Source organism: Vanessa tameamea, chromosome 5 (assembly GCF_037043105.1).
Source record: "Vanessa tameamea isolate UH-Manoa-2023 chromosome 5, ilVanTame1 primary haplotype, whole genome shotgun sequence".
NCBI classification, from domain to species: Eukaryota; Metazoa; Arthropoda; class Insecta; order Lepidoptera; family Nymphalidae; genus Vanessa; species Vanessa tameamea.
In genome coordinates, this window is record NC_087313.1 from 1,477,623 (window position 1) to 1,489,617 (window position 11,995).

Below are 11,995 nucleotides of genomic sequence, written 5' to 3' on the forward strand. Positions count from 1 at the left end.
TATTAGGCAACTATAAATACACATCCATTTCTACTATGTTAAATTCATAATGTCAGGGCTAGTTTTAGAGGTCTTATGGCTTTGGAGCATCAACGCCCCTAATTATTTTCCAAACGCTTTTAACAATTCAATTAAAAAAGACAATAATTTTTTGATCTCCTTATATAACTTTCATATCATTACTAATATTTCGTATATATATTTTTTAATGTATGCTACATAATATGTTCTTGCTCGCTGGAGTCGGGATTTTTTTTGTTTTAGAAATTTCTATTGTTAAATCCCTCCTTTGGAAGGATCGGGCCGGTAGCCCCGGATGTTTTACCCTTAATCCGGCGTCTGCATAAAGTAATTACTAATTTCATAGTAAAACATTAATAACTCTGGGACATGTGAATATGTAATGTATCGTAATGTCACATAACTCGTAATTAGACCCTATATTTACGTAAGCCCTGCTATATTAATGTTTGACACGACATTCCAGAACCCCATATAATTCAACTGTAATACAAACAATATCATATTGTAACAATCCTCCCAGCTTAGAATCCCTCACGTCACGACTGAGATAAACTCGAGACTTCTATGAAGATGACAACATTGAGTGTGTATAGTGATGCATGAATAAGAGCTGTTTATCGATAACTAAATGTTCGTTATGAAAATTAAAATAGTTATTTGTCACAAGTAGATGTGAGCAACAGTCCCTTGTTTACTTTGTTTATTTTTTTTCCAACGGGATATTCCGATAGTGTATAAACTATTTGTTTGAATGCTTCGTTATACGATGATATTTATAGATGACGTCATCTACCAAAACTATGCGTAGGAATGTAACAAATTTTCCAATTATCAAAATATAGCCTTATTTATATACCTGTATAAATTATTATTTGGGCAAACAACAAAAAAAATAAAAATATAATAATAAGTATGTATATATCGGTATGAAAACGAGTAATAAGATATGTCTGAAGGAACACTTTATACAGCCTGTACAATGTTTAGGTTAAGGTGGTACGAGTACGACTACCATAAATACTTTTATCGCGATCATAAAAACTGACGTCAACCGCAGTTTACGACGTCTATCGATTCGATAAACTAGTGCTTACCTCGATAGTTTATATTGACATCACTTTTTCTTATTATGTATGCCGGGAACCAAACAAAAGGTCTTTATAGCCTTGTTTATCGTCGACCGCAAGCATTTCAAGCAAAATGTTCGTTTAAGCCCTGTTCCTGTAGTATCTGTATTACCAACTATGGTTTGTACATCAGAAATATATTGTAGCCATGATATGATATTTTAAAATGTAATTATAATTACAAATTTCTTCCTTATCTCAGCTCGAGTAAAATAAGGGTCTACAAAGTTTATATGGAAGGACAACTTACAAAACAAATTTAGTTAGTTTTACCTTAACGGGTGTACAGAAAACAAATCAAAGTTTCATCGCAAGGTTTAGAAACATATAAAGGATCGTCATATACTAAACAACTTTAATATATATATTAAGGTTATCTGTAATATTCTTTTAAAAGTATTCCCTAACCTTGAATTCGTAAATAAATTATATTTTATATCTATGAAAAAGTTCCTCCTATATAGTTTTATTGTTTTTAATAAAAGCAGAAATGTAGGTATTGAGATAGTAATAAAACAAAAAATATATTCGATTCTTTAATCATTAATCATCAATACAGCGACTGAAAGAATCCATAACGCCCTTCCCTAAAAAAACGTCATTTTCGTACAATTATTTACACTTCACAAATCACTTAAAAGTCTTAATTCAACTGTCACACTCTCATTTCATCGATAGCAGTTTGTGGAAGGTTTGATGGATGAAGAGATTTGCCCCGTCTCAATGTTGCATGGTGGACTCTCGAAGATTCCTCTCTGCCAGGCGAGTCAGCGGAACCATTCGGTGGATATTTATGCCTTAAATCTTGCAAAGGTGGTGAATTACTAAATTGATTCAATTTTTTTGGCAATGTAGCATACCCTCCCACTTGGGGATAGCTAACATTTGGCAATCTGAAACTACTATTACGACTGCCCAATTTACTTGGCAACATCATATTATCTATGCTGAGAGTCGGGCTTGGCGATTTTGGACCATCCAAAGGCCCCTTAAAGTTCAGATTCCCTAAACTTGGATCCGCCATTATTTTCTTTCTATTTTGCCGCTCGATGTCCACTACCAAACTAGGGGCGAGGTTAGGGTCGATATGATAATGGGAGTGCTTTCCAGATATCGTTTCAAAGTGTTTTTCATTGAAACGTTGCTGCTTCCCGCGGGACCTTGATTTATCTCTTTGGTAATAAACACCGGCGAATATCAAAACGTTCAATATAAGCAAAGAGCAACCTATAGCTATCGTTACGCTTAGAGCGGTCGAATACGCCGCATAGCCTGCGGCTTCTAAATTGGCTAAAGTATTATCCGTGGCGTTGAAACTCTGCAAATCTCTCCCGCTTGGCATCATAGTCACGCACGTAGCTAATATCGTATCGACCGTGGTTAACGCTGTATCGGAATAAGCCGAACCATTGCGCCTTATCTGATCATTATCGGCATTCCGTGCCAAAGGATCAGGTCTAACGATGCCTTCATACAGATCTTGCTCGTTATGGTTCCTGAATAAATTGTGGCGTGCCGCGACATCTTCCATACCCGTTCTATGAAGTTCAGGAACGAGTCGGAGCCAAACTGACAGCTGATGAGCGCGATAGTGATTCTTCATACGTGGTTTGATACCTGCCGACAAAGAAATTTATCATGTTATATAGAGTGAGCGCAAATATTTTTCATATACAACATTCGACGGCTTAAAATAAATTTACATTTTAATAGCAACGTGGCTTTGGACTGAAATAATTTTGCATAGAAATTAGTACACCATGCTGCCGAGAAAAGTTAGGTATTCTGACTAAAATCTAATTTACATATGAAGAAAATTTTTAACTTTATTGTAATTATAATTTTACGGAATAGTGTGAATAGTTATCACTGCTATGATAAGGCGTGACATGAAAAAAAAATAATGCTTCGAGAATCGTGTTTCTTTTTTCATCCTTTGAAGTGTACTGACCTATTTCGAGGTACTTCTGGTGTGTCGAGTCATATTCTTCCCAATTTATGCCGCGAAACTTATTTCTTTCCCTTGACGCTGGCAGAAAGGCTTCTTGACGAGCGTTGTCATTCGGATTTCTGTAGTAAATTTACGATTAAATTACATCGTTCGAGAATTATTTGCATTGAAAAAAAAAATTCAGTTATATTGTTTGTAATTAAACCTGACACATTTTTTTTTTCTGTTTTGGTTTTATTCTTCTCGGTATAATCATGTAAGACTCCAATTGGTAAAATGTATTTACTTCTTTTGTACTAAAACGTAGCGACTGAATTCAATATTAATGCTGAATTATATTTAATGAGAACATAATTAGGTCTTCACGCGTCTCGTCTGAAGCATTATCTCGGAGTCGATCAAATAATTATTGCTTCAGATATTCAAGTATATACATGTAAATACAAAAATACATACAATCATGTAGGCAATTGCACTGTCGTTTTATTTCTACCGAAAAACCGAAGACTAAAATTTTACTAGTTAAAATTTGTATTTTTTATACATTATTTTAGTTTTATTTTAATTCATAAATTATAGCCTGGATCGTTATTAATGTTGTTATTTCTCTTAAGATAATCTTCAGACTAAATACAAATATTTTCAACGTTAGTATTAGATAAAAATATATCAACTTTGTTATGAAAATAAAAATCGAACATCGCTCGGCAAATAAAACGAGAGTTAAAATGCCGCAAAAATGTCCACTATTCAAAGGAAAAGTTTGAACGATAAAAGTAAATACTGGTTAGATAAAGATTGTTTACCCGGTTTTCGCAAAGTTGGCCACGAAGAGCATTATAGACTCAGACAGTGCTGTCTCGAACTTAGTGTAGTTTTCTGGGAAATGTCCGAAACCTTCGGCTAATGGAGCTCCGAAGATATATGGGAGTTCCTCGCCGTGAACAGCACCCATTCTCTGCAAGAAACAATTCACATTTGAATATATATTATATAGTCCATGCAAAATTTAATATTGAATTATTACTGTTTGGCTATTGAATTTATTTGGAAACTAGCACTTTAAAATTAAAATGCGTACTAAGATTAGATTAGAGGGTGGCTGTTATTTAGCAAGGCAAATAAACGAGTCACGCTAACGCAGTAATATTTCATTACCGCGTTTTGTGGGGGAAGAGAAATTTAAAATCATTTGCACGAAAATAAGCGTACACAAAACACAAATAAATAATATTATCTTGATCGTGTTAAAACGTGATTATAAAAATTCACTGTAATCATAAAACTTTAGAGGCAATTACAAAATTTAACAACAGGCGTTCACCCGACGGTGGAATATTAAAAGCCAGTTTACAGAACAAAATTATCTCATTACATCGAACGAATCCCTATACGCAAATATACGGCTAACTGTATGAATAATTTTATTTTGTTACATTTTAACGTTCACATTTTGCACACGTCGTAAGTCACATGGGAAAGCCGGTTTATTTATACTTATCAATAGTGATTTAAAATTTCATATTAAGAACTCTGTCTATATTTAAATGAGTTCCAATACTTTTTTTATATATGAGTATTACCCGATTTCTCAAATGATTTATCTAAATGTTAACAACAACTGCAGTACCGATATTGAGTGTACGCATAGAATATCTATTCCGGAGTGAATGGTATAAAACCTTCTCCTTCTTCACTAAAACAAACATATATTTACTAAGTTTCAGTGATCTGATAAACCGTGTCAAAATATATTAATTATTTAATATTATTTACCTAATTATTTACTTTAAGCTCCAACATCAATTTAAATTTAGATTTAGGTACTATATCAGGAAAATATAAAACAGAGCTTTGTTTATTGTACCTTTCCAAAACCTACCTGCGGATAATACCCGTCCCTTGTCTGATAGTCAAAAACATAAAAGAAAGTTTTCGTCGGTCTTCCAGGCGAATCTTCATCAGTTAGCGTAATCTTTGGTCCTCCACTCAGCAGATCACCGCTTTGTATCAAAGGCGCTATGTATTGAGCATCAGATAAGGCAGATATGGTTGCGTCTCTGGTGTTTATTGGATTCTGGAATTGAATTGTTTTAATGGTAACAATTGTGTTGGCATTCGACTTTGCACTTCGATTGCTATTAATATTCTTTTTTTGAGGTTACATAATCATTTAATAGACCAAGAAAGGCATTATCAAATTTTTAAAGTAGACGAGCGAATTTATTAATAAAGAAAAACGATATTGTACAAATGTAATTTCATATATTATTAATAAATCATCATTTCCTTTTTGAAAGTCGGTTAAAAAGAAACTTATAAGTAAAGTTTCTAAAGGTTTTTGGTAACCTGCTTCTATATTGTCTCCCTTACAGTTACTTTTATAGAAATATTCGAGATAAGTAATTAATTTCGAATATTTCATATTGGTTATATAAAACAGTAATTGTTTTTTATGAATTCACACCAATCACTCGTAAATAAAGTTGTTGTTGAAACACGTCACCGCGTGATAAAAGAGTCAAGTTCGCCGGGCAAAGTATCGATTTTTTTTTCGAAAGCAAGCGAGCGGTAAACTGTATCAAGTGTCACAGACGAATATTGAATATAAGGCCTTTATATTTCTACAGCCTTTCATTTTCATAGGAAACACTACACATGGTGATTTACTATATAGTAAAATCTAGTACCAACTTAGTCAAAGAGTTAAATGAAATTACATGACCTGACAAAATAATATGAGGGGTTATTATTGAGTACCAATGACTCCAGGAATATCAAACTAAATTGCATCTTCTAAATCTATCCGAGTAAAATATATCCATCGAGTTACTCCACGTCCGAATAGGAAGGCAGATAGATGTTGATAGCTACAATAAATAACTGTAATTCAGCACCTGACGCTTTGATAAAGAACTGCTCCAATATAAACTTACGAGTGATAACAAATGGAAACGATTTTGTATCGCGTCTGATGAAAAAAATTGCTTTTCTCGATATATTTTCTCACTCGAAAATGTATCGAGTAAATATGAGAGAAAAAGATAAATTGATAACTCAGATGATATACCGAATATAATTTGAAATATTAAGTAAAACAAACAGCAATCCAAATATATAAAATAACAGAAAATTATTTTAATTCATAATTTTAAAATGAAAGTTGACAAGCTTAATGAGTGTCCTGTTTATGTCTATATAATAAAGTAGCTCTATAGAGAGTTCCATCGTTAAATATCTTAAGAAAATGAAATATTAGAGAAACAGTTTCATCTTCATTATGTCTTTTAAAGTCAAAGATTTCAACAATGTCTTTAAACCAATCTCTAGAAACAAGAAAATTCATTCTTTAAAATACAACAAAAGCTTTACTCTAATTACGAAATTTCATTCAACGAACGAGTGTCTAGCAATTATTTTGGACTAACTAGATAATTAAACAAACCTCTACCGTTCTTTCCCAGTCGGTGTATTCGTTGACGATCGTATAAAATATTTCGCTCAAATGGTAGGTATAGGAATTTCTGACATAGGTTCTGAAACAATTATGTATATTGTTAATAAAAAAATATTCTTTTTTAAATTTCGAATAAGTTCGGAAAACGCAACATTTATTTTAAAATACCAATATAAAAAGTGGCATCAACAAAGCGAAAAGGGTTACGATCGAACCAGGGATTTCCGTACCACTAGGTGACACGTACACAATTATGGAGGTCAATTTAATCTTCAATGAATATTGAATTCCTCACTGCTTATATTACTTTAATTGTCTTTCCAAAATGTTCGGCAAGATAATTAAAAATTTATAAAAAATACCAAGGAACGAATAAAACTACAAATAATGGTAAAATTAATAACCTCAGCATTCGATCTCTTTTCTCTGGTTCGATACCATTTTGGATATCGTGAGCGGAGAACTTCCATAGAGATTCACAAGTCACAACACCAAATAGCAAATCGTATTTATTTTGGAACAAACGTCTTCCACTATCACTCCTCTTCATATGAAAATTGTTCTGATTCATATTATTTAAAGGTCCAAAGCTAGGAAAATCGGTAGTCGAATGAAGAGTCAAAAAGTCTTTTGCAAAGTCCGTCTTGATTACAACTCCATCCACTGATGGTCCAAACGCCGTCAGGAAATTCGGAGGCGATATGTCAATTGATAATAATTCTTCTATTGTTGCGTCTCTTAAACAGTCTACTATAACTTCGTGGTCTTTTGCGAGATCTTCAGGTATTGTGCAGTTCATGCGTTTCGCTAATTTCAATGAATAGTAAACAGGATCATCAACTATAGCCCAGGAACTGAGAGCTGAGCCTGATAAAAGTATCGCTCTGTGAAAAAGACCTAGAAAAAATCCAAAAAATAATTTATTATGAAACAAAATATCATTTAGCTTTTCACTAGTACTAAAGAAACGTAAAATTATTTTAACCGACGGCACAAATATCTGTTATTCAACCAAATTACACCGCTTAATTAAGGAGATTAAGCACTCTTCTCTATATTTGATACACAATGTTTTACTTTAATGTAAGTTGTAAGATTAATTAGTTTGAGTAAATTGCAACTCAGTAATTCCTTCGGTAAAATATCAAGTTACGACGTATCATAATTTAAACAAAACATAATATTATTACGTTCAGATAAACATGCAAAATCCGTTACGATTATATTATTCCATGATTTTCATATACCTGGCATAACTGTTGGTGAGATCATTAAGAAATTGATACAAGCAGCTCCCGATCCGTGACCCATTAGCGTTATATTTGTCGGGTCTCCTCCAAACAAAGCAATATTTTGTTGTACCCAATGCAATGCAGCTATTTGATCCATTAAACCGTAGTTCGCCACTCTAGCCTTCAAGTGCGGAGTCGGATTTGCGTTTAGGAATCCTGCGAAATTTATGCAGCAGTTTCAGTTGGGTGGCGTGAGTTATGAGGTCAGGGATCGAATTTTTCACTTCCCAATACGCTACCGAAATTTGATTTTGAATTTGGTTTGAGCTCCCCAGCTCAATGTATGGATATATTACTTTATTCAAGATAGTATGTTTAAGATATCAAATACGATAATTTTTTTCCAGAAAATACATAATTCAGAATCGATTACTTACGTATAGAAAAACAGGAATAATTCATACTCATCACGTGTAAATTAAGAGCTAAAAGCTTTTATTCAAAAAGGGTCATAAGAAACATGAATATAATAAAATTAGTTCATATATTCTGTTTAACAATACAATAATACCTAAGGCGATATTACTTTAAGACATCTAAGGTAAAATCACCTGAGCCTATTTTTAACTCATTTGAGGACCTTTATATTTATAATAATGAAGTAACATTGTACAAAATTGACATAAAATATACTTATGTTGGTAAAGTTAAAAGAAAATACATCGAGGTTCATTTTGTACGTTTCCTTTCAATTGAAACACAACGAGATAAAAAGCTGATGCATTTCTTTTTGTCGCAAGCGAGCTGAAAACCACCGATAGAGCGAAACTCGATTTTAGAATCGCATCGATTTATTTATTAAATCACAAGCAACATTGATTTCACTAGCAAGTACAACATTCAATAACCATCTCATTTCATGGAAGGAAGCCAGACAAAATACATTTTAGTTGAATCGTATTCCTTATCAATGTATCCACATTTGCCTTTCAATTTTACCCCTATTTGCATTTATAATGTACTCGAATAACTCGTTCAGACAGTTCATTCCCAGAGTACTCCAAAGAATTCATGGAATAAACGTACATTATGTATAAATTGTTTTGGATTTATTCAATGTACACACAATAAAGCTATAACGTATCTAAACGTAAAGAGGAAATATTACGAATAAAAATATACTGACTGAATAAAAAAATAATTGTATTTTTTGATTAATCTTTATCTTCGTCGTTTGTTCGTTTGTTATTAAAATGTAGCCAGTGATTGGGTGAATTTAATTAATTTGAATGAGTAATAATCAACACGTATTTTTATCTTTATTAATGAAAACGTTTCTAGAAAATTATATCTTATAATAGAATTGACCGCGATATCAGCTCAGAGTACGGGCTTCTGCTCATTATATATTTACTTTACTTTTAACTATAACATAGATTTAATTATATTTTGTAAGAGTCAAATAAGAAAATTATAAGTGTATTTATTCATTAAAAGAATAACACGTTCGCAACTTAAAGAAATAACTCATCTAAAGATTGTTGCCTTTTGCCAATAATTTCCAACGAGTCCCAAGTCACGACTAATGAGTTTGTACGTTTGCCAGAAAATTATCTTAATTAGAGCAATTTAGAGATGTTTTATTGTTCACTCCCAACTTAGTTTGCTGAGTGAGAAAATACGCTTATGATGGTATGCATATTAAAATAAAATAAAATGATGTATTCAGATTAATTTCCATTTTTGAAGATAAAACATTCTTTAAAAATCCATCATCATCATCCACGCGTCTCTATCCCATTTATTTGAGCAGTGTTTCTATCACTGCAAGGTAGACTATTGCAGTCACGCTTCTTCCTGACACCAAAGCTCATTGGAATGTCTCTGCTGCGGTTTAGTGGTTAATGTATTGATTATATGTTTATTGCAAATTAATTCTTTAGACGTATATGGGTATATGCTACAAATTGTTAGTTATAGTCTTGGCTTTAATCCAACGAACACGATATATTTTTTTTATTATTCAAGCAAATATTATTGAAACGTACATATGTCTCTGATTTATATAGATTTTAGTGTAACTGATACCCCTTAAGTCTTCTATGACGCAAATAGAGATTCACATTACAAACTTGTTTGTTACTATCGGAAATCTCAGAATTACTCGCGAAATGTGTAAAATTCTTTAGGCTTTTTATATTTCACCGTCGAATGAAAATTATGATGGTTAGCATAATGTGACTTAAAATTCAATGCTGCCTGTCCTGTTGATGTTTTATTATTCTTACCTAATACACCAAGTCTAAAATTTAAAGTTACAACGATGAGGTCCGTGTAGCTAGCGAGTACTGCACCATCATAAGGATTCCCTGAGCTCATTGAGTAACTGTCTCCATGTATATATACTAATACGGGCAGGGCCAGCTTAGTTTCATCCACTTAAACAAATATATATAATGAAAAATAATTATTTGCAATTAATTAATATTGACGAAAATGAAACAAATTAATAATGCTTTTGTAAATATTCATTATTCACATAATTGGTAGCTAAAACTTACTTTGCAAGGGAGCAAATATGTTTAAATAAAGACAATCTTCGCTTTGGTTCTTAAGATAAGGTATCAGTCTTTTTATGTAATCTAGTCTACCCTTGGGCATTTTTTCTAATAGAATCCGATCGTCATCAAGATCTGGGAGTTTTTGAGGACAAGCTGGACCTGGACGATCAGAAACTCTCACACCATCCCAGGGTGAAGGCGTTCTTGTTGGACTAAACCTAAAATGAATTACAGAAACGAAAATCTTTGAAGAATCTAATTTTAGCTTACGTATCTTAAACTTTCTTTTAAATGTAAATTTTTTTATTTGAGTTTAACAATTTCTTATAGTGTTATTATGTTTTTGTTAAGAATATAGTATAATAAAAATAAATAGGTTAAGTTTTATATAACTTTTTTTTTGTCTTACCTGTTAGATCCCACGGGAGGCGTAGCGTAGGGCACACCTAAAAACACTTCAAGTGGACTCAAGTATCTGTGTTCATCCATAGCCAATACAATCCCCTGTAATTTTCCATATTTTGTCTGGACTATCCTACTGCTTATTTTAAATTTAACACTAGATTTGGGTAATGGATTAGAAGGATTTAAATAATATCTCTTATAATCACTATAGTCACTGTAACCGTTTCTTTCGTGATTATAAATGTCACTGTGCTGTGGAAATTTTTCGTTATTATAATATGGATTCTTATCAAAATTGACATTTGTATATTTTTCATTGTGAACATCATCATTTTCGTCGTATTCATCGTTCGGTGAATCGTTCTGTACGTTGTTAACATTAAAATTATTTTCATCACTTACTTTAATAACGTTATCGCCGTGCTGATTCATATTTGTCGTATTCGAATTAGCTTTTTGTAGAGATAAGAAAAATATCAATAAAAACGAATATAGATTAAAATACACTAGTTTGTTGGCAAATATTTTGCTCTTTCCAGTATCAGTTTTACGTTCGTCATATTGAAGCATCGCCCCGTTTTTATTCTGCCCTGTATGAAACTGTCCAACTGGAAACATATTTCGTCATGTTATCATTTTTTTATTGAATTTATCACTATGTCCGTATGTTGTTCGGTTCAAACATATCGTACGGCATCTGAAACAAAAGAGAAATTAAATTTGTATTGTATGATTTCTCATTGTACAACATAAACTTTAAAAATATTTTTGTATTTTTCAATAAATTAAGTTACTTTCGTTTATTTTATATAAAATACGATTCAATGTAATAAGCATTTTCAATCTGAGTAACTTATAATAAAATATAATCAAGGAGTGACTCCGTTTGCCTACTCTATTAACCATAATAATTCTGATTTTTACCTCACATTGGGCTTCAAGCCTAAAAACGCTTAGATCGATAAATTCTTAAAACTAATTTTCAATTACTTGGTACGGCTGAGTGCGAGACAGTTTGGGTTGGTATCACCTACTCAGAATATCTTACACAAACAACAGTACTTGATGTATTGTATGTGTATTAGTTTGAAGTTTGAGTGAGCTAGTGTGATGTCCCTCGTACTACAGGTACATCAGTGGTGCATAGTTGCGATGTAAGAAATTATTAATATTTAAACAGCGTCAATGTCTGCGGGCAGTGGTTATCACTTTCAGTACTTAGAGTGCGTAAGCTATAT

The 11,995-nt window shown here is 32.3% G+C and overlaps 1 protein-coding gene across 2 annotated transcripts; it reads right to left on the reverse strand.

Moving 5' to 3' along the window:
• Positions 1-1,674: 1,674 nt before the first annotated feature.
• LOC113392533 (neuroligin-4, Y-linked-like) lies at positions 1,675-11,459 on the reverse strand. Of its 2 annotated transcripts, none has more exons than XM_064220935.1 (10): positions 10,762-11,459; positions 10,353-10,570; positions 10,080-10,229; positions 7,807-8,007; positions 6,964-7,456; positions 6,554-6,638; positions 4,985-5,179; positions 3,909-4,060; positions 3,103-3,221; positions 1,675-2,768 (listed from the first exon to the last, which is right to left on the reverse strand). In XM_064220935.1, exons 1-10 carry the CDS (start codon positions 11,373-11,375, stop codon positions 1,807-1,809), a joined length of 3,189 nt encoding a protein of 1,062 aa, XP_064077005.1. In that variant the 5' UTR covers positions 11,376-11,459; the 3' UTR covers positions 1,675-1,806. The 2 variants fall into 2 exon arrangements, with proteins under 2 accessions (XP_064077005.1, XP_026484805.2); XM_026629020.2 differs by having other exon boundaries at positions 6,548-6,638.
• Between the last annotated feature and the right edge of the window lie 536 nt (positions 11,460-11,995).